Source organism: Ammospiza caudacuta, chromosome 10 (assembly GCF_027887145.1).
Source record: "Ammospiza caudacuta isolate bAmmCau1 chromosome 10, bAmmCau1.pri, whole genome shotgun sequence".
Taxonomy (NCBI): domain Eukaryota; kingdom Metazoa; phylum Chordata; class Aves; order Passeriformes; family Passerellidae; genus Ammospiza; species Ammospiza caudacuta.
Window position 1 is genome coordinate 27,018,947 of NC_080602.1, and position 23,175 is coordinate 27,042,121.

Sequence of the window (23,175 nt, forward strand, 5' to 3'; positions counted from 1 at the left end):
CAGGATTTTGGGAGTGATGCAGACCAAATTCATGCCCTCTGTAAATAACTCTAGCCAAAAAAGGGCTGAGGTTGTACTCCAGGAAGGCTTTGTGGTGGTGTGGGTGATAAAAAGAGTGATGTAAACACAGGACTTTACAAATAAAGCATTTCCCAGTTCCTTTGCTGATTTAAAAGCTGTGCCCCAGCAGCTCAGTGATCACCTCAAGATATTTGGAGTTTATTTTAGGGTTGTTAGTGGCCAACTTGGCTGCGCATCAATTCCACGTGCAGGCTGAATTTTATGGGTAAAACTCCTTTCATTTGCATTCCCTCCTCTGGTTTTACACCTTCCCAGCTTTCCTCTCCCTCCCTTCCCAGGGGTTTCTCCTGAGCCAGATGTGCAGGATGCAGTGTGGGTCTGGGTGCTTTGTTAATTGGTTTGTCAGCTGCTCCTCAGAGACCTCTCCCACCAGCAGCAGCTTGATTGAAGTGCTCTGAGTGATGTTAAATGATGAAAACAAGGACAGTGCCTTAGAAAAATGCCTCCAGAAAGGTGAGGAAGGTGCTCCAAGAGGCACACAAGGTCACTGTCATTAAAGTAACACCCTATTGACGTGGGGATTGGGAGTGGAGACACTCTTGTTGCTGTTAAAATGGAGAGTTTTGCTGGTGTTTGCTGCAGGATTTAAAATCATCTGCACTCAGTGAAGCTGTACTCCAGCCCCACACCTGGCTGTTAGCAGCACGTTGATTTTAGAGAAATATCAGGTGGGATCGAGGCAGCAAGGGCCGTGCTGGCAGGTGAGGATGTAAATTGTCAGTAAATCTTCTCATTTTCCTTAATGCTCTTCTGAGCCCTTGAAAGCTCTGGAATTTCTTTGCTGCAAAGCTGTGTGTGATGAGGAGTGGGAGTGTTACGTGGGAGGTTGAGGAAACTGCCCCAAAAAAGTTGGGTGGAGAGAGGGAAAAGTTTGGCATAGGAGTCCTGCCTGAGCTTTGAGAAATGGGAGTGTTTGTGTTCCCTTTGAGGCAAGAGGGGTCTGAGGGTGCTCAGTCATCCCCTCAGAAATAAAAAATAAATTAAAAATTAAATTAAAATATAATGAGACTAGATATGCAGCTATATCATCACTATTATAGATTATTACTATAACCGTTATTATTATCATTATTATCTTATTTTTGTTACTTTAATGTTTTTGAGTTTGCCTTTCTTCCTTCAGGATTTTCCTGAAGGGAATGAGATTTAGTCCCTAACCCAGAAAAACTGTTCAGAAGTGTTCCACCACAAATAGTTTGTGTGTTTCCATGAGGTTTCCCCATGTTTTATTTAAGTGCTCTTGGCTTGACAAAGCAAGTTCAATTTAAACCTGTGCCACTGCTGTCACTACACTGACCACTGTGTCAGCATTTTCATTTCTAAAAGCTGTTTTTCAGGGTTTATAACTCAGCCATAAAACACATCCAGGCTGGGCTGGGGCTGGCTGAGCTCTGGAACCCATTCCCTCTCTCCAAGAGCCGTGTCCTGCACGGGAGGAGAAATTAAATTGCCCAATATTTCTTGTTACTCTCCAATATGACTCTGGTCCTAGCTGTAATCCACAAGTGAACTTTAAAACATCCAAGGGAGGATGAAATCCATCTGCCTGGGGTTTAATAGCAGCAGCAAGGCTGGCTTGGGTGGGTCTGGAAGGTTCCCTGCCCTTGGGAAATGAACTTTGAGGTCCTTCCCAAGCCACCTCATCCTGGGATTCTGTGGTATTTAATTTTATCTCCAGACAGAGTTGGTGTTACATTTAAATTCAGGAAGTGAAAGCAATTTGCTAATGCCCAAAACCAAGTAAATTTTGGAGGTAGAAGCTCCTGTGCTTGGCTTTTTGCTCCTCCTCTATCATGTCCTGGTCTCTGCTTTCCTCTGCCCTCTGTGTTCCAGGTCTCCTTTGAAAATTAGAGAGAAAATTCCCTGTTGTCTCCCCCAGAGAAAAGGAATTTGTGCATCAGTTTTAATATATATTAGTTCTTTAATATTAGTTCTTAAAACTCCCAGACTGAGGATTTTAAGTGTTTGGTGAGCAGAGTTCTCAGTAGCTGTGTATTTGCAGGAGCTTTCAAGGATTCTCAGCAATCTCTTAAGAAGCTGTCAGGCGTTTTCAGTGGTTGTGTGCATTCCCAGACATAGGAAAATCAGGAATTACCCAACAAATGTGCCTTCCTTGGTACTTGAGGCAGAGCTGAGCACTGTGGGAGTGCTGAGCCCAGACCCTTCATCCCACTCGGGCTGGGGGCACACAGGGAGCTGCACAAGAGCTCACTCAGCCCGCAGGGAGGAGGAGGAGGGTGCTGCCAGAGGATGCTCCAAGGAAAGCAGCTGTGCTCGGAGATAGTTCTCTAAAAGCTCTTCAGTCTCGAGGATGTTTGGCTGCATAAAATTGGAGTCAAGACTCTGTCAAGGAGGGGAGGATTCAGATCTCCTCCTGAGGCGTGGGATCGGTTACATCTCAGCAGCCTGGCAGTGAGAGTGGCTCCAGGTCAGCACTGTGAGCCCACCTGAGGGGGCTCTGCAGGGTTTCAGTGCTCTGGGGGTGCTCTCTGCTCAGGGCACCCCTCACCTGAGCCAGGGCTGCACCCGTGGGGCTCAGGGACAGGGGCTGCTGGTGCCAATAGCTGCACCTGGTGCTCTTCAAGGTCTTCTCCGGCATAAAGGATGCTGTGGTTGGAGGTGGTGAAGGAAGAATCTGAACCCCAAATCTTGGTGGTACGGCCTAATTTTTGTATAGGTGTGGGAGAAACAGCCTCGAGGTGGGAAAGGTAACACCTTCCCTTTAGGATTAAGGAAAACAAGGATGTAAAAAATGCTTTTTGTTGTTGATGTTATTGCAGGGAGCCTCACCTGGCTGCTGTCAGGTTTTAAGGACCCTAGTGCTGTGGTGTTGGTGACTTGGTGACAACTCCTCGTGCTCAGCCAGGCACAAGGCTCTTCCCCACTCAGCAGCCCGAATCCTCCTTATTGAGGAATATTTATGGAGTCTCAGCCGTTCCACGTGGAATGATGCATTTCACAAACTCCTTCTCGGGCAAAAAAGCTGCTCTATATTTTGATTATTTCACTCCCTGGAGCTGTTTGGGGTGATTCCTCCAAGCACAGCCTGTTCCCTGTGGCTCCTCTCCCACCTCCATCACGCACTGGGGTGGGGACAGACAAAAAGAGTGATATAAGCACAGGACTTTACAAATAAAGCATTTCCCAGTTCCTTTGCTGATTTAAAAGCTGTGCCCCAGCAGCTCAGTGATCACCTCAAGATATTTGGACTTTATTTTAGGGTTGTTAGTGACCAACTTGGCTACTCATCAATTCCACGTGCAGGCTGAATTTTATGGGTAAAACTCCTTTCATTTGCATTCCCTCCTCTGGTTTTACACCTTCCCAGCTTTCCTCTCCCTCCCTTCCCAGGGTTTCTCCTGAACCAGAAGTGCAGGATCTTCTCTTTTTCCTCTCTTCTTCCTCTCTTTCTTTTTCCTCTTTCTTTTAAGTCTTTCTTTGAATTCTTTCCTTTTCCCCCTCTCTTTTCCCTCTCTTTTCCCTCTCTTTTCCCTCTCTTTTCCCTCTCTTTTCCCTCTCTTTTCCCTCTCTTTTCCCTCTCTTTTCCCTCTCTTTTCCCTCTCTTTTCCCTCTCTTTTCCCTCTCTTTTCCCTCTCTTTTCCCTCTCTTTTCCCTCTCTTTTCCCTCTCTTTTCCCTCTCTTTTCCCTCTCTTTTCCCTCTCTTTTCCCTCTCTTTTCCCTCTCTTTTCCCTCTCTTTTCCCTCTCTTTTCCCTCTCTTTTCCCTCTCTTTTCCCTCTCTTTTCCCTCTCTTTTCCCTCTCTTTTCCCTCTCTTTTCCCTCTCTTTTCCCTCTCTTTTCCCTCTCTTTTCCCTCTCTTTTCCCTCTCTTTTCCCTCTCTTTTCCCTCTCTTTTCCCTCTCTTTTCCCTCTCTTTTCCCTCTCTTTTCCCTCTCTTTTCCCTCTCTTTTCCCTCTCTTTTCCCTCTCTTTTCCCTCTCTTTTCCCTCTCTTTTCCCTCTCTTTTCCCTCTCTTTTCCCTCTCTTTTCCCTCTCCTCTTCCTCTCCTCTTCCTCTCCTCTTCCTCTCCTCTTCCTCCCTTTTTCCCCGCGTGTCCAGCCTGCTGCTGGTGGGGCTGGGGGTGGAGGGAGCAGTGCCCGAGGGTTGGGCCATGAATTAATAATTGCAGTGTGCTGGGGGAGGCCCCTCACACGGGCTGCAGCCGGGGAAGTTGCCTGGCAGAGCGCTATCAATCACCCAGTGACCAGAACTTGCAGTAATTAGTGTATTTTATGGGCCTGTGCTTCAGTGACTCGGAAGCACATATGCTCCACTCCCAGCTAAACTTAGCCAGAGTAATATTCCAGGATGATTTATCCGCCTGCTGCTCTGGGATGTAACCCTATATTAGGTGAAGATTGTGAACTAAGCTGCAATAAAGTGGAAGTTTAGGTACAGTTTGCACGGGTTGAGACCTCGATGGATCATTGTTGCTCAGCAATTGCTCCTAGGCCGCTGTGGGCAGGGAAATAAATAATCCAGTTCTCCACCCAGGCTGAGGGGTGAGGGGACAATTAAGGCACGGCATCAGCTCTGGGTGTTTCAATGTGGGTTTATATGTAAGGTTATTTAATGTATGGAACAGAATAGGTTATGTGAATTTTTATGTGTAAGTGAGGGCCTGGCACAGAAGCTGTGGCTGCCCCTGGGTCCCTGGAGTGTCCCAGGCCAGGCTGGACAGGGCTTGGAGCAGCCTGGGGTGGTGGAAGGTGTCCCTGCCCATGGTAGGATGGATTAGAGGATCTTTAGAATCCCACCCACCAAACCATTCCAGGATTCCATCACTCTATGTATTGCTTCCTATTCTTACTCTGTAGTTGTTTCTACTTTTAAAGAGTCAAAAAATGAGGCCTTTTCCCATGATTTAATGGCCTGTCCTGGCAGGTGAGCCCTCACTCCAGCAGAGCTGGAGGAGAGCAGAAGCTGAGCTGCATTTCCACCAGCACAGCCACATTTAACCCATTTCTCCCTTTTTGTACTGAATTTAAACCCAGCAAACAGCCAAGCAGGAAGCCTCTCTGCTGGAAGAAGGAATCAAATTAACCCTCCTGGAGCACTTGTGGGGATTTTGCTCGTGACAATTTCCCTGGAAAGCCCTGGCCCACCTTTGTCCCTTCGGAGAAGGCGCTGCCATTCCCGGTGTCACCTTTGAAGATGCAGCAGTAAAAGGCTGCTAATATCCAGGATTTGTGGCCAGGCAGAAATGTGCAATTTAACCCTGATACCCTGATTGTCTGCACAGCCTTGCGCTGGCAGTGCATTTGCTGTAGTTCATATTTAAAAGAAATCAAAGTGAAACTAATTATCTTTAATTAAGGCGAATTAAGCTTTGATTTTTAATATATTTTTTTTTTTTTTTACTCTGAGACGGAGCTGGAACTCATCTGCTCAAGCCAAGGAATGTCCCAAAGGTTATTAGGGCATTTTTCTGGTGCTGGTAATAACCTTCCCCCCTCGCAGCCCTGGCCACCAACAACAAATCTGTCACTTCATCCGTCTCCCCTGCCCCTCCGCAGGGGTCGCAGATTCCACAAGTTATCAGCTAATGGCCTTATACATTAAAAATTGAAGCTTTCCTCACTCCCAGGCCTTGCAAGGCTTTGTTCTTAAGCCCCAGACACTTTGGAGTGCAGCTGCAAACTATAGGCAGAAGATTAAATTAATTTGTAACTCTTTTTTTTTTTCTTTTTTTTTTTTTTTTTTGTCGGGGCCCTGCATTACTAAATCCTGCACATTTAATTGAAACCCTACTTCAAGATGCTTTGTGTTTCTGTTCCTCTTTGTTGTCAGTTTAACCTCAGAAGCACTTAAACTCTGCTAAATTGCTGTTATATCCTTTTGGATTTTTTTTTTCTTTTAAAAAACCCTCTGCAATAAGAGGACAGCAGAATTGATATGAGGAGGAGAAGAAAAATCTTGGAGGAGTTTTTGGAGGTATTTAATATTTATTAGGGTCCGTACCCTGCAGAGTTTCAGGTGATTTGAAGCCCATCTATCTAGGAATGCATAAATTGGTCTTGGAGTGGAATTTCACCTGGGGAATTTTGTGTTATCCAGTAGTTAAGTCTGCTTTTGAAAGTTTGAGCGCAGCAGAGTGGCGGCTGCTTTTCCAGAAAATGAGGGTTTAACTGCAGTGCACAATCTAAATGCAAAATCCTGGGATGGAAATTTAATTGTGTAAAATGTGCACGAGGTAATTAAGAACAAATTTTAGAACATTTCAGACTATAAAGTCCTCCTTCAGCTCCATCACTGGCGATATTGCCAGCGCTTATTTTCAATTTGCAGTTATGCTGAGAAACATGGAATGTGCCTAAATTAAGAATAAAAGCATCCCCTGCTCTCCAGTGTAACTGTAAATTAAAAAACAACTTGCACAACATCGACAATAATCTAAGTGGGAAACTTTATTGCCTGAGTGTCCTAAAAATATGTTTTGAACTTCCTTCCCTCAGCCACTTTGCAGGCAGGATCCAGACAGAGCTGCTGCTGTAATTTTATTCCCAATGTGCAGCAGGCAAGGAAGAAGTGAGCTGGAGGAAGTGATGTGTAAGGGGGGGATTTCTGATTTCCCTTTTCAGTTCTACAGTGGCAAATTGCTTTATTTCAACAAGTGATTTGAATTTTGGGTTCATTATCTGCACCTTAAGAGTGTTTGGGAACAGTTTTTAGTTGCTTTCCACCCCTGCTTCTGCTGCTCAGTCCAGAGGTTCTTCCTGAATCAACACTTAAATCACTTGAAATTTTGATTTTTTTAAATCAAAAATTTTTGATAGTTTGGTAAAAGTCAGTACACACGCGCCCACTGCACCTCTGTTGTTCCATAATCTGGGGTTATTTCTCAGTTTAGCAAGTTCTGGTTTGAAATCTGCTGCTGCATCCCACCCATCCATCCCCTGGCCAAGCTCTTTCTCAGGCCACAAGCTCCCTGAGCTGCTTTAATTGCTCTCCTGAGCTGCCTCTGTGTTTGAAAATGTAATTGTTCTAAAAACACACCCCAAAAATCTCCTCCATGGGGCTACTCTGGGGTGAAATGGGGTGAGAAAGTGTTTTCCTGGCATAATTGTGGGTGATTGATCCCCCTCTCATTTCTTTCCTTACCAATCTGCCACTGCAGGTCACTGGGCTTTTGAAAATGAAAGTTTTTTGCAGTTATTGTGTAGGAAAAGTGCTCAAGATCATCAAATCCAACCATTGGGAAGGGATCCATGGGGAAATGGGAAGCAGCACCCTGAATTTCAGGCATTCCCTCCTCAATATCCAGACGTAAAACCCTGATCAGTTCCCAAGCCCACCTAATTTAAGTTGAAATATTGTATTTTTGTTAAAATGCCTTAAAAGAGTTGCAGGTTCTGGAGTTTCATCCTTTAAATGCAGAGAAGTTTTGGACAGTGTGTTAATTTGGTAGGTTTTGGTTTTTCCAGCCTGCCCTGGGTTTGTTCCTCGTGTTCCTGTGACTTCCTTGAGACAAATGATAATTTGAAAATCCCTTTAGTGAATCTCTCATCTGTTTGTTGTTTGGTTTGTTGTTTTGTTTTTTTTTAATCTTACTTTAACTGTGACACTTTTTATAAATCTAAATCTACACCCAGAGGTCACTGGTTGACTGAACTTAAACCGTTTTACTTAGTAAATTTAATTAAGAAAATACAGTGCAACTCATAAGCAAATGAGTTTTTCCTAGTTTTAAACCAAACCACCCTCTCAAGTGCTGATTGCCTCGCTCGACCCCTGGTGATACAGAAACAGGCAAAATTAAAAAGGACATTAAAGCTTCATTAAATCTGAAACACATTTAGTACAGTGACATATCTGCAGGCTATTTCGGGGAAGATTACAGACTCTTTGCTAAGTTTCTTAATTTATAATACCTTGACAATGTTGCAGGGAGGAATTGTGAGCAGATGGATGCAGTGGTGGTGCAGGGGATGCAGAGGTGGCACAGGAGCTGGCCCTGTGTGTTCCAGCGCTCAGCTTCACTGAGAAATGTTTATTTTTTAACATCCCCCAAAGAACTTGTTGCTGATGCATTTTGGGGTCCTTCAGTGTTCATTTATTCACCCTGTGTTTGTGTCTGGCTCTTTTCCCCAGTTTTTCTGCTGCCTGGGGTGGTCAGTGGGAATGGAAATGCTTTGTTTGGAGTCATCTTCGAGGCAGGGATTGTTTTTCTTAAATAACATCTGCAGAAAGATGCTCTGTGCACAGAACCATCCTCATCTGCTTGTTCTGTCTGGAGTGTTTCACTGTTCTTCAGTAAAAAACCAGAACTTGCTCTGCTTCTGTTGGGCATTGATGGGTTTGTTTCTGTCCCAGCAGCACAGCTGCTCAGGATCTCAGATTTCTGCTTGGGGCAGGAGTGTGGAACTCCCAAAAGAGGAGAAGGTGGTAAAGGAGGATGGGTTTTGGTAGCCCCACAACAGAAAATGGGGGGGGTCTTTGTTGAACTCTGTAGCATCATTTTCAGAGCCTACGATGGGAGTGACCCAAGTGGCTTTGCTGAGATGGGAATGATCAGGGAATTTCAAAATGCTTTGGGGTCAGAGGGACCTTCAGGATCATCTGGGCAGGGACACCTCCCACTGTCCCAGGCTGCTCCAAGCCCTGTCCAGCCTGGCCTTGGACGTCCCAGGGATCCAGGGCAGCCCAGCTGCTCTGGGCACCTGTGCCAGGGCCTGCCCACCCTCACAGGGAACAATTCCTTCCCAAGACCCATCTAAATCTCTGCTTTCCCACTCTGAAGCCATTCCCTGTGTCCTGTCCCTCCGTCCCTTGTCCCCAGTCCCTCTCCAGCTCTCCTGAAGCCCCTTCAGGCTCTGAGCTCTCCCTGAATCCTTCTCCTCTCCAGGGGAACATTCCCAGCTCTCCCAGCCTGGCTCCAGCCCTGCAGCAGCTCTGAGGCCTCCCCTGGACAAGAGTTTTGAATTCTCAATATTGTGAAAGCTTCCTTTAGCAGTAGCCCCCCAGAAATTGTTTCATCTGTCTCACCCAGAGGCTCTGGGCCCCACTCTGGGTTTGTGATGTCTCCCCCTGACAGGAATTTGCTGCTTTTGCTGAGGCTCCCAGGGCAAAGGCTGAGCTCTCCTGGGGCAGGAGAGTGGGAGAACCTGCCTAGTACAAAGAATTTCTCTTGGAATGTTTATTAATTATGGCCAGTAGAATATTTTTAGACCATATCCATGAAAACGTTGATTTTGGGACTGCACTGCAATGTCTGAATTAATTTATAAAGCAGCAGGGGCAGCAAATGGGGTTGATATCCTGGAAAAGTGGATCTGGAGGAAGGATGAGGTTTCTCTGTGGGCTCTCCCCACATCCCACTCAGGTTTGTCACCAACAGGGACACCAAGCTCAGCTCTGTAACCCAGATTTTACCCTGAGCCAGTTAAGGGAGGACTTTGGGAGTTGAGAGCTGCCTGCTCATCACAGATAATTATCAGCAAAGGGCAGCGCCTTGGCCTCCCTGCTGAGGCTGAACTGGTTTCATTTCCACTCCTGGGGAACCTGGGCATCCTTGTGAGGGAGACACAAGGCTGGAGAAACCCAGAAATCCTGGGGAAATGAGGGGTGAGGGTTGTGAGAGACCCATTCTAAATACAGCTCCTTTTGTCTGCAGAATCCCTATTTTGCCATTTCTTTTTCTGCCATTGTGAAAGTTGAAAATTTTTCTCTCTAGAAGGAAACGTGCCTAAATTTGGGCATCAAAGGGTGGCACTGAGGGAAATCCCCAGAAAAATGAGGGGTGAGGGTTGTGAAGGGCCCATTCTAAATACAGCTCTTTGTGCCTGCAGAGTCCCTTTTTGGCCATTTCAATTTCTGTCATTGTGAGAGTTGAGAACTTTTCTCTCCTGAAGGAAATGTGCCTTAATTTGTCATCAAAAGGTGGCACTGAGGGAAGTAAAAGGGCTGGAGAAACCCAGAAATCCTGAGGGGTGCTGGTTGTGAGGGGCCCATTCTAAATACAGCTCTTTGTGCCTGCAGACTCCCTATTTTTCCATTCCTACCATTGTGAAAGTTGAGAATTTTTCTCTCCAGAAGGAAATGTGCCTGAATTTGGGCATCAAAGGGTGGCACTGAGGGAAATCCCCAGAAAAATGAGGGGTGATGGTTGTGAAGGGCCCATTCTAAATACAGGTCTTTGTGTCTGCAGAATCCCTTTTTTTGCCATTTCCCCAATTCCTACCATCGTGAGAGTTGAGTACTTTTCTCACTTGAAGGAAATGTGCCCTCCATGCAAATCTCTATAACTAGACAAATATTATTTCCTTTCCCAGCTTGCTCTTGGGAGGTTTCCATATCCTCAGGTAAGATTGTTCATTACTGCTGTTTGCCACTGTGACATTCATTCCTATGTATGAAGGTGCAGAGAGCAATTGTGAACATTTGAGCCACATACAAATAAATCTGTCCTGTTAAATTGAAAAGTGGGAGCTGGAAGGAGTCATTTAGAAGTGTCTATTGATTTTTTTTTTCTTTTGCCCCCCTCTTTTTCTCTTCTCCAAACTCTGTTTCCTTTCCCTGGAGACAATGAAAATTATGATGATGTTAATCTTGTTAATTTTTGTCAGGAGATTAAAAAATAATCCAGTCTTTACAACATTTTTTTTTTTTTTGAAGAAGGAAGGTGTATCTGCTCCTTTCCTTATAATTTAATTTTTAATTCCAATTTTGAATAATGGTATGATGGTCTACAACCTCCTCAAAAATAGAATGTGAATGGAATACTTAAGGGAGCTTCAGATTCTTCCTTTGAAGAGGACCTAATATTAGTATTTGATGTAAATACTGGTATTTTCTGAAGCTGCTGGTACAACTCTTTCCATCTCTGGTGGTGTGGTTGGGTGGATGCTGAGCTCTGCATCACCACGGAATATTTCACTTTTTACCCTTAAAAACCCCATCAAGCTCTGAACAAAACAAATCCAGAACTGGCTTTGGCAATTGCTTGAAATTCTCATCTCGAGATGGATGTTAGAATTCACAGGAACAAACTGTTCAGCAGTTCCTCCAATTATTCTTTCCGGGGAGAGGGGGGAAAGAAGTGAAGTGTCCAGGGACAAAAATGAATTATTTGAATGTGGTTTTTTATGTTTTCATATGTTTTATGAAGACTGTTCTCTGCATCTTGGTCTCTACAGCTCGCAGTGCCTGGAGGCATGTCTGATTTAAAGGTGGTGTTGGTCTGTGCTCTTTAAGCATCTATTAACTTGCTATTATTATGCAAATAACTGTTGTAATACACATACTAATTTATGCATGGTTAGATTATGCAGATGCCTCACAAACATGGTTATTGAATAATAGGCTGGGACTCATTCCCTCTCCCATTTTTAGAAGCTGTTTTAAGCAAATTCTCCTGACACTTTTACAGACTTGGGAAGGTTTTGCCTGGGTGGAAATATTCTGATTTTTCACTTTTTTTTTTTGTTTCCTCTGCAAAATGTTCACTGGCGCCGTTAAGAGAATAGACTTGGAATATTTTATCTGGATTTTAAATGTGTTTTTGGAGGGGAGGATTGGAAAAGAAACTTGTGTTGAAGAGCCCCCCATGCGCGGGGAGCTCTCTGAGGGTCTCCATGGCGGTGTTTAAGTGTTTTATAACCCAAAATCCAAAGTGGTGAGGGGACAATTCAAAATAAACCTGATGGACGTGTCAGAGCCCGGGGAAGGAGGTTGGAACGGGCACATTCCATGTGGTTCCAGGCAAAAGTGTCTCCCTGAACTGGGAGCAAACCATGATTGCCAAGTTTAAAGATGCTTTTTGCTGTTCTAATTAAAAAGCAGATCGGGTTTGTGAAAGAATATTTGGCAAGGCAGTAGTCCATGAAATTGTATATATTTTTTAATGCAAAACAGTCGAGGAGGTGAAACTTTTAAAATGTGGCTATTAAGCTTTTCAAGCAACTGCTTTTCAGAAGGGATTTTATGTGAATTTATGTATTTTAGGCATGTGGTGGGCAGGAGAACCCTTGGAAACCTTCTTTGGTTAGGGGGATAATTAATAGGGGGTTTTTAATCTCATTATTTTCCTAGTAAGGGCCTGATTCTGCTCATTCCTTGAGTAATTCCTCCTCACTTCAGTGGGATCATTCAGGGAATGAAGTTAATCAGTGTCTGGTTCCAGATTTGTCCCTAAAAACCTCCAAGTTGCTTCCCTGTGAGAATGGAGAGTGTGGCCACTGAGAACACCTGAAATTTCCTGCAAATGGATGTTTGTCTCCAGCTGCAGCTGCAAAAAATGTCTTTTTTTTTCCTTTTTTCTTTATTTTGACGACACAGACAAATGGTGTGTGTAAATTCAGTTTAAATGAAGAAGATTTATAGGGGGAAGTCACTGCAGTGTGGAAATTCAGGCCATCCTGCAATCTGCCAGTAAAACTAAAGGATGATTATTTCATTTTCTGGCCTTCAGTAGATTATTTTCATGGCAGGACCTCCTACATCTTTATTTTATAACTGTTTATTTTGCTGATTTATTAATAATTATTTAATCTTTACAAGTCTTATCTTGAAAGCACTTAGAGCAACTGCTGTGTCAGTAAAGTTCCTTACAGGTGTGTTTAGAGTTAATATATAATTATTAACTCTAATTATATTTTTTTTGTCTCAATATACAGAATATAATCTTCATAATCTCAATATTGTCTCAATATACAGAATATAATCTTCATAATCAGCCTCTAACAGCAAAAGGGAGCAATCTGAGTGGGGAAATAACAAATAATGATGCTCAGAACTGACTTTTCTGCTCTAAAAACTTTGCACAGGGAACTCTTAAGCCCTAAAATGGAGTAAATATCTGAATTTTTGCTGCGTTTCATTGTTTTGGTGTTGGCTTTCCTGTCGTGGTCATGGAATGTGCTTTTGTAAAATGTAAAAGTCCCTTTGGAAATGGGAGGGAATGATGTTTATAGGATTTTCTTTGGGTACAAAATTAAGTTCTTAAGGGCAAATTCATTCTGGATTTATTTGCACCACTCAATTAATAAGAATGGTGCATGTGCTCACAAATACTCTTGAATCAAGTTATTTTCTATATAAACATTAAAAAAAAAGAAAGGAAACCCCTTTTCCAAGGGTGCTGGTCCATTACCCATCCAGCTTTTTAGGGACAGCACACAAGGAAAATAAGTTTTAAATTTTCCTTTAAAAGTTTCACCTTAATTTACATTATTTTGAAACTGGAAGGAAAAGCAGATACCCCAAAAAGCCACAGCACCTTGAATATTTAATTAAATTTGATGTTGGAACCCCAAAGATCTGAACAAAAATTCCACGAATAAAACCACGGTGGGGGCAATGGCTTGTTTAATAATAATGCAATTTAGGAGAAATGAAAGGAATTGCCCACTAAATATCCTCAGCTTGTAGTGAAACTTTGTAGAAAGCAGGGTGTGAAAAGGAGGGCTCATCCAATGGGGAATATTCCAAAGAGCAGACAGCACTCAGCCTGCCGAGGATTCAGCACCTGCAGGACACCACCACTGATTAAGAGACTTTTACATTTAGAAAAATACAGTCCCAGCCTTCTCTTAATAAATTAGATTAAAACGACCTGGATTTTTTTATTTTTTTGAAAGGAAGAAAAGCACCAAAAATATTCCCATCCCTCATTCCACCCCCTCCCATCCCGTGCTCCCCCTTCCCGCCCTGCTGCTCCCCCCCAAATCTGAGCAAATACTGCCCCTGGTATTGTAAAGCTTTGAATGTTTTCACACCCCATTAATTTATTACTTCTCTTGCCTCATCTTTAAAATTTTTTTTTCCCCTCTTTTTTTATTTTTTTTTTCCTCCTTTCCTTTTTTTTCTTTCCCTTTTTTTTTTTTTTTTCGTTAAATTCCGGCTCCCCGCTGCTACAGCGATTTTCATCTTGTTGTTAATTTTCCCTGCTCCATATGGAGCTCCAGACATTTCACCTGGAGGCTGTACTAGATTTTGCTGTAGCGATCGCACTTCCGGAGGCCAAAACTGTCATTTAAGGTTCCCGGTGCATCTGTCTACGCCAGGCTTTTTTTTCTTTTCTTTTCTTTTTTTTTTTCCTTTTTTTTCCTTTTTTTTTTTTTTTCCTGGCACCGGGAGAGTGTGAATAACAAATTGGATGCACCTGAGATTCGGATGATTAGTGTGTTTTGTGGAGCTGGGGCGACTTGTAAGCAGATCGCTGTAGGGATGGGGAGGGCTAAAGAGGCACCCCGGGTGAATCCCCCTTTTCCATGCGGGGGGAAAAAAAAAAAATAATAATAAAATAAAAAATTAAAAAAAAAAAAATGGAGCATCCCAGCACCAAATATTTCATCCTGCCTTGTCATTGATTAGAAAAGAGCCTTTAATTTCATTTCACCCCATGTTGTGATTAATTTGCATTCTTTGTCAGAAGTTAATGGAGTTTTTTATGGTTTGCTCTGAAATCCTTGAAGACGTCGGAGTTGATCTGATGTTTATACAACCGCCAGCGGAATTTTTGCTGTTTGATTGATGGAGAGCTTGATGTTATTCCAAACGGCTTTTTAAGCTGTTTTTAAGAATTATTTGAATAAAATGCGAGCAAGATATTGTTATAACGGCAGAGATTATCTGTTAAAAATCTGTTTCAAATAAAGAACATGATAAGTAGGAAAAAGGAGATCAAAAAGACAGGAGGAGTGATGGACGCGGGAGATGATATTTGTTAAAACAGATCAGCCAGGGATTCAAATAACTTATTTCAAAATGCAGTGGGAGCAAGAGACCTTAATTTAAGGCTCTTTTTATATACAGAGTTTATTTTTGCAGCAGGAGAAATAACAGGAATAAATTAGGGAAGAATTTAGTCATAGTTGAATTTTCCCCTTGATTTTTTTTTTTCCCCTCTCAGCTTTTCCCCTTCCTTTTCCCAGCACTGTGAGCACAAACTGGGAGAGACAAGGCTGTCAGAGGCGGTAGTCCAACAAAATGATGACATGTCCCTGCTCTCAAGGAGGAGGCATCCTTAAATCCCACAGCAAAGGAAGCAGGAGTGGATAATGGGGAATTTTACAGCCCAGGAAAGCGCTCGCTGTGGACCTGCCGTGGCTTTGCTTCCTGAGAAAACATAACAGGGAGGAAAAAAAAAACAAAACCACAAACCAGTGGAAGCAAGCAGCTTTGTGCTGCTCCTGGTAGAGAAAGGTTTGTGCTTTTCCCAGATCCCGTGGTTGGAAAAGCCTGGCAGGGACAATGCAGAACATTGGGATGCTCAGCTGGGTCCTGCTGCTCCGGGGCTGGGGACAAGGAGCATCCCCAGCCCTGGGACACGGCTCCTTCCTCCTGCAGGACACCTTGCCCTTTTTAAATTATCATCGTCCTTATTATCGCTGTTCCTCGTTTATTTCTGGCCCCAGAGCTGAGGGGTTTCACAGGATTTCATGTTTCCCCCTTTGGTCTCTCTCCCCTCCTCGGCCAGCTCTGCCCTCGCCGCGGTCTCTGCTGTGAGATTTAATTCCAGCTCGGAAGCTCCCGTGCAGCTTTGCCGTGGAAAGCGTGGATTTATTTGCTGTATCTTAGTTTGCTAAATAATAGCCTGCCTTGAAATGAAGTTGCTGCTTTCTGATCCCTGCATTAGCACGGTCCAAGGTTCTTTTTGTTCTCTGCAATCCATACTATTGACCAAATTCGGCCTGGCTTCATTTAAATGGAAGCAGCTTGTCAAGGGAAAAAATATTTCGTTAAAGTTGGGATGCGAAATAACCATTTTAGTGTTGTTTTTTTCCATTGGCAGAGGCATCCTTTAAGCATTCATTTCTTTGGGGAGGATAAATTGAGGGTTGTTTACAGCATGTTTCCTGGTAAGAAAGAAATGTTTTGTCTTCCAGATCTGTCATTACATCGAACCATTTAAAAGACATTAAACACTGTTCAAATGCTAATGCCAAAATAGTGAATGAAATTGTTGGGTAATATCTTAAATATGATAGATTTCTGCAAATATTTTTGCTTTTATAATATATTCCAGAAATCACTGGCAATATTTGAAGCCGTCTGCTATTGTTTTAAACTCCTCCTAATTTCTTAGCATAGGTTTCACATTGATCATTCCTGATAATTTACTTCAGATACTTTTTGCTTTATTTTTTTTTCTCCATAGCCAGAAATTAGTTTGAACTTGAATTTGATTTGCCTATTAGAAACTTGCTGTGAAATTTAAATTTAGTTTATTTTTCCAGAGGTGCTTTCATGTTTGGAAAATGGAGAGATTTTAGAAAAATTTTAAAAAGATCTTTTAGGAATCTGAAATATAAGGAGAAAAATTTTATTTATTTATCTTAATCTTCCTGATATTTTTAAATGTAAATTTAATGTTTAAATTATATAGTCAAGTGCAAAAATGGAGGTAACCAGTAAAATTTTATGATAAGTTTTAATATAATGGTTTTATAGGAAGTTTTTATTATGATCTGAGTATATTTTAACAGTGGAATATTGGTGTGAGATATTGAAATGCTGATGTGTATTTTTAAATTCTAATCCTAAGAATTCCAGGCAGTCTGAGGGAGCAGATTTGTTCCAGGATTTCTTCTGTCTTGTGTGGAACAAGGTGGGCTTTAAGGTCCCTTCCCACCCAAACCATTCCAGCTTTCCAAGAAATGCTGAAATTCCTGCAGAGGTGTTTTTGCAGATCTAGAAGGGTCTCCTGCATGCGTTGGTGGAATGGGAGATGTCCCTGGAGGGCTTGGAAGGAAACTCCTCTCCCAAATCCCATTCCTGCTGTGATGCCCATGAAGGAATTGCCTGAATGGGACCTTGAGCCTGGGATTGGAGTTTCCCTGAGGCAGGAAGGCTGCAGGGGGATTTGTGTGCTTGGGGTGGCCCTTGGAGAGCCATCAGGAAATACTGGATTTACTGGAATTTTATCATCATTGGAGACTGGTCTGGGTTGGAAGGGACCTTTCATTCCATCCCCTGCCATGGGCAGGGACATCTTCACTGTCCCAGGGTGCTCCAGCCTGGCCTAGGACACCTCAGAGATCCAGGGGCAGCCCCAGCAGCACTCAGCAAGGCCCTGCTGGCCTGGATGAGGAGCAGGTCCCTCCCAGGAGATGACCAGGGACAACCCCAGTGCTCCTTTGCCCGTTCCCTGGGCAGGGCTGCAGCTGTGGGAGCTCAGCGTGGAGCTGTTCTTCTCAATCCTCAGCAATTGCTGCTCCTCAGGGCTGGGGAGGCACTCGTGGGGAAGGGCACAGCAATCCCAGGGTCTGGGCTGTGCCAGAGGCTCAGGAATGTGTTCCCACAGGAGTGGGGTCATGTCTCCTCCTCTGCTGGGTGGTGGTTGCTCAGCACAGTGAGGAGCCCCAGCCCCAGATGAGGAGTGAATGATGTTGAGGTCTAGGTGGGTGTTTCCCTCATCTCCAGAGCTTCCATTCTTCTGCCAATCCCGTGGAAATTTGGGGTTCATTCCTGAGAGTGCAACACAACCCTCCATGGGCAGTCCAGTGACACAGGAGAGGATGGTGGTGCCTCATTGTGAGTAGAAAACTCCCCTGAGAAACCCCAATTTTTATTGCTCTGGATTTACTCCCCTTCAGCTGTCCCTGGAATTGTGACATCTGCAGTGATCACAGCTGATTTTGCTGCTCCAGTTTTTTTAGATGGCTCAAAAAGTGAGAGACTTCAGCAATCACCATTTTTACCTGTTCATTTCCAAGCCAGAGGGGACCTGCAGGGGTGTCCTCAGGAGCAGGGACAATCCTGGTGGAAATTCATCTGCTGCTCTTCACCCCTGCTGCTGCAGCTGGGGGCTCTCAGATGGTTCCTCTGCTTTGTTCCTGGAGAGGTTTTCATGCTGCAGGATTTGAGGGTAGTTGTGAGTGGAATGAGCATGGATGGGGTGGTGGTTGTGGTGTCCTTGCTCTGTTTGCAGGTTCTTTGGGTCTCCCTGGGTTTCTGACTGGTGGGGTTCTCCTCTGAACATTCCCACAGCTCCCTTTGGGGGTGCCCAGGCTGAGGCCCAGGGAAGCAGGAGGGATCACCTGGGGTGGTTCAGCCTGTCCTTCCTGGACATCCCACCACGGCGTTTGTGGATTTTGGGGGTTTGGACTTTGTTGGATCCCTCAGAGAATTCAGTGATTTTCTCCTCGCTCAGTTGTGCTCATTTTCCCTCTCCCATGGTGTCCAAGAAGTTCTCCTGCTGTTCCTCTCTGTTGCCATTTGTGTGGCACAAAAAGCAAGATCTGTGTGGAACAAATCCCAGTTCTTTGCCTGGTGTCTGTTGGACCATTCTTTGTTCTCCTCACTCACTTTTTGTGGTGCTGGGAACAAGGCCTGCAGCCACATTTGGGATGATGGTTGACTCTGTCATCTTGGGGACCTTTTCCAACTTAAATTATCCCAAAATTTTCAACAGCAATTTGCTAAATTTGGGGTTTTTTCCTTATCCCTACTCGTGCTGACCAAGGGATTTGTTGTCAGGGTGTTCTGGTCCTACTCTGGTGTAGAAATTATTGCTGGGAGGAGTTGTTGTCACCACAATCCCTCCAACAGTGTGGAGCTTTCCATGCCCACTTTGTTGAATTGTGTTTCTAAACTCTGGTAAAGAGATTTCTCTGAGAAGTGGCTGCAGTTCAATGGTGGATGAAATAATCTCTTTATATAAATTTGTTTGGAGACCTCGGGGAAAAGCAGCGTAATATAATTGTAAGAATATATTTAATATTAAGGTTGTTGTGAATTGTCTTTTTTATTGTGAAATAATTTTCTTCTTTTTTTTTTAAATGTTTTGTGACAGTGATTGAAATTTGCCATTTGCAAAATCCCCGGATGGGGAAGGGTGTTTAGAATATCAGGAACAAATTAGGGAGGTCATTCTCACTGGTTTGGTGCTTTGACTTCTTGCAGAAGTAGCAGCAATTGCAATTTTGCAAGAAATTGTAAAATATATCTGAAGATCATCCCTTAATTCCACAGGAATTGTGGAATGGTGGTGAAGCCCCTGTGGAAACCAGAATATTTAGATATTCCTTTACCTTTTATATCAGGGCAGAGATAAAGCTTTTGTCAGTAGGACACAATGTTACTTTTTGCTCCTTTGCTCATTTGTGCAGTTGAAAAATAACTTCTGTCTGCTTTTAAAATCCACAGGAAAATAAATGTTGTCGCGTAAAGCCTCCCTTAAAAATCATAACTGTATGATTTGTTGGTAGATGGGTTTTTCTATTAAAAAAGCCACTAAAAGGAGCTTGAAAAGCAGTATATATGTAAAGAGAAAATTTGCTAACTGCTATGGGAAGATCTAACCCTGGGTCACCTGCAAATCTCTCAAACAAGAGCTCCAGGGCAAGTCCTAATTCCAGGGAGTAAAAGCGAAAATTAAAGCTGTAGCTGGCGCCTCCTCCAAGGTACCCGGGGTGGATTCATTTGAGTTTCCTTGATTGTGCTGGTGCCTGCAATGGGAGAGGGATGGGAGAGGTCTTCTCAGCCACCTCCCGGCCCAGGATCTCCATGGAGACAGAAAAATAACCTGATGGTCTGTCAGAAGTTGCCTTTCTTAACCAGAGGCATTCATTAAATAGGAGATGAAGCAGGAGACAAACTTTGGCATTTTTAACCAACCTTGGGGGGGAAAAAGAAGTGCTTTTTGGAGATTGTGCTTTCTGGAGTGGATTATCCGGGTTCCACTGGTGTTCCGTGGCCTGAGGAGTACTCTGGTAATGGGACAGATTTATTGATCATTTCCCTGTTTCTGCAAATCATGAACTGTCACATGCAGTAGGTAAGTCCACTGAAAATACAAAGCAGGTTCAAAAATACCAAATAGTGAAGCTATTTCTGCAAGTTCAGACTGTTTCAGTGGCTTTTGGAAAGGTTGGAGAAGCTTCTGGGCAGGAGGTGCTGGTGATGAGCAGGGCAGGGCTCAGAGATGCTGAGGGGGAGTCTTGGTGCTGAGAGGCTAAAAGTGACTTTTCTGAGGGGGAATGATCGTGGAATCTTGGAATGCTTTAGTTGGGAAAGGGTCTTAAAGTTCAGCTGGTTCCTCCCCTGCCATGGCAGGGACACCTTCCACCATCCCTGGGTGCTCCAGCCCTGTCCAACCTCACCTGGAACATTTCAGGGGTGCAGGGGCAGCCGCAGCTGCTCTGGGAATTCCAGCCCAGCCAGAAATTCCCCATTCCCACTATCCCATCCATCCCTGCCCTCTGGCAGTGGGAGCCATTCCCTGTGTCCTGTCCCCCCATCCCTTGTCCCCAGTCCCTCTCCAGCTCTCCTGGAGCCTCTTCAGGCCCTGCAAGGGCTCTGAGGATTCCTGGATCCTTCCCTTCTCCAGGGGAACATTCCCAGCTCTCCCAGCCTGGCTCCAGTGGAGCTCCACCCTTGGAGCACCTCCATGTCCTCCTCTGGAATTGCTGCAGCAGCTCCATGACCTTCTGGAGCTGGGTGATCCCTGAGTTGGACACTGGATGTTCTCACAAGGACACCAAATTGTTCCTTGATGCTCTCAAAACATGTCCCGCTTTTTTTTCTGCCTTGCTTTCACTCTGGGTTTTTTGCATCACTGCTACCATTTCCCTATTTAAAATTCTTCGTAGAGAACATGAAAACACAACAATCTCCTCAATCCCCAGGTTTTTAGGGCATCATAAGGGTTAGGAACACCCCGAATTTTCCAGCTTTTGAGCTGCAGCCGCTGCGCTGGGATCCCTCAAGGTGAACCTGCCTCCAAAACCCCTCATCTCCCAGTAATGCACAAAATCCTGGCACTTAGGCAAGAAAACAAAAATGGGACATTTTCTGAGGAGCCCTTTCAAAGCAGCTGTTAGTGCTCAGGAAAGCTGCTGCTCCCCTTTTCCCTGAACTGTGGGCAAGAGGAGAAGCCCCGGCCGTAAAGTTGTCGGCGCTCGGCTTTGGTTTATGGTGGCTGAAGCTGCCCCGTAATGGGAGCTGGGAAAAAGGTAAACAACGTGGTTTGAGCAGTGCTTGAAGCTGCCCTGTGATGGGAGCTGGGAAAAAGGTAAACAACGTGGTTTGAGCAGTGAAAAATCTGCCTAATATAAACACAGCAAAGTTCAGCCCCGCTCCCGAGTTGAAAAATACGGCTGCAGCTCTGCGGAGGGAAGGGAGGAGCAGAGCGTGGCCTCGCCAGCCATTTATCCAAGGCAGGGAGAAGAGGTAATCCATCTAGCCGGGGAGTCTCGGTGGCATTGCAGAGAGGAGAGCACAGGAGCTTTATTTAATTGAGAAAATGAATCAATTACAATGATGTTGCATCATCAGATGCGAGGGAAGCGGCGGCGATGTCGTTACAGCGGGTAACAGTGTTAAAAAGTAATTGAGTGTCTTAAGCGTTTTGAATCAATTCCAGGTAGTGGCCCAGCCACCTCAATGCAAAATTTATGAAGATGATCTCCAAATAATTTGTTGCCATCAGAATTGTGTAATAAAGGCTGGTAACGACGTGTGTGGGAGCGGGGCCGCGGCTGGGCCGGGCTCTGCCGGTGTCACGGGGAGAATTCCCTAACACTTGGATTTGTGTTGCTTGATTTTTCATTAGGAGGCCTGAGTGCTTTTATTAGAAATGATATTTTAAATCTTGCTCTGAAATTGGATGTAATCATCCCCGTGTTGGGGCCGCTCCGTGTGACCCCACCTCGATTCCTTTCCGTGACAAGAGCTATTTTTCCAGGAAGGAAATGTGACTGATGATCTGTTTGGCTAAAACCTGTTCCTGTGCTCTAATGTAAAGAAGCTCCAAATCATCCCTATTGAATAAGCTCAGTCTATTTTGTCATACAACATCTGGAAGTGAAGTAGGGGGGGAAAAAAAAGGGTTTTATAGCCACAGAATATTTCGCTTATTAGCAAAACCAGCAGATTTATTCTGTTGAATTGTAATAGATGGAGATTGACGATTGAAAAATATAATGGGCTGCTTCTGCCTATTATTGCATTTTCTCCTTGGAAAAAACAGAATTATACTCAGGAACTTTGTTTGTGTGCTGCTGATACAGTAATAAGAGACTTGAGGTGTGTAACAGCAGCTATTTCCTTGGTGTTGGTCTTCACCCTCCTCTCTATCCCATTTACTGCTGGAAAAGTGTTCCTGGGGGATCCTGAAAGGGGAAAGAGCTCCCAAAGCTGCTGGGAGCCCAAACAATCATCATCCTGGCAGCAGGGAGGGAGAGGATGGAGTGGAAGGGGCAAGGCAAAGGAACGGGGTTAGAAAAGAACATTTTCACTGAGGATCCTGTTTGCATCAGGATTGCGTTGGGTCGCCAACAACTTTGTGTGTGTTGGGGAAAAACAGGTGATTGATTACCCCCGCCATGAGAAATGGGGTGTGTTGGGAGAGCAGCACCCCAAAATTCAGCGTTTTACACAAAGTGCCTGCTCTGTGCTTTGGGTGCATTGGGAAGTGCTGGGGGAGCAGCACCCCAAAATTCAGCGTTTTACACAAAGTGCCTGCTCTGTGCTTTGTGTTTCGTTCTTTGTGTGGGGATCCTGCCTTTGTTTCTTCTTTTCCATCGAGGGGAATGTGGGTCGGGAGATTTTGCAGCTCTTGCAGCAGTGGGAGGGTCTGTTACTGCAAACTCTCCCCCAGGTTGTCCAGAAATTCAGAAGGGCTTGGAGATTAATCTTCCTTTTCAACTTAAAACAACACAAAGTTCACAAAACTTCCCCATCTCAGATGGTGGTGCTCTGCTCAGAGTCCAGGGAAAACTGGATAAAAAACTTGGGGAAAAGTGGAGTGTTAGAGGCTTTCCTGAGCAGCAGTAGATACTTCAACCACATAATTAAAGTTTTCTTCACAAAAAAGGGATTGTGAGCAGAGCCTGGCAGTAATCCAAAATTCTAATTTCTGACTATGATTTAATTTCAATTTTAAATAAATCGGTTTTTAATTTAAAAAGAGTGAGCTTCATAACATTAGCAATGATTGCAACATTAAGCCCAGTGTTCACAATCTAGCAATATAAAACATTATTTATATCTGAATCGTAAACAGCCTTTTGAAATGGATTATGGTTTTTCTTCCTATTCTAATACAACCTGGAGGGTACTAAAAAGTGTTGTGTGAAATTAACATTCTGCTGACTTTCGCCTATAAATGAGAAGCGAGCTATTAACATTTGTGTATTTTCATTATGTAAATTGT

The 23,175-nt window shown here is 44.1% G+C and overlaps 1 protein-coding gene across 2 annotated transcripts in view; it reads left to right on the forward strand.

Annotated features, from left to right (window-relative positions):
• The window catches only part of MAP2K5 (mitogen-activated protein kinase kinase 5), a 119,967-nt gene that overhangs the window by 64,151 nt on the left and 32,641 nt on the right, over window positions 1-23,175 (forward strand). The window contains exon 17 of one of the 2 annotated variants that reach the window (XM_058811212.1): window positions 10,349-10,378. The exons of the other annotated variant lie outside the window; for it this stretch is intronic. Within the exon in view, the coding sequence (XP_058667195.1) occupies window positions 10,349-10,378 (30 nt within the window). The remainder of the gene's footprint in view (window positions 1-10,348; window positions 10,379-23,175) is intronic. 2 annotated transcript variants of the gene reach the window in all.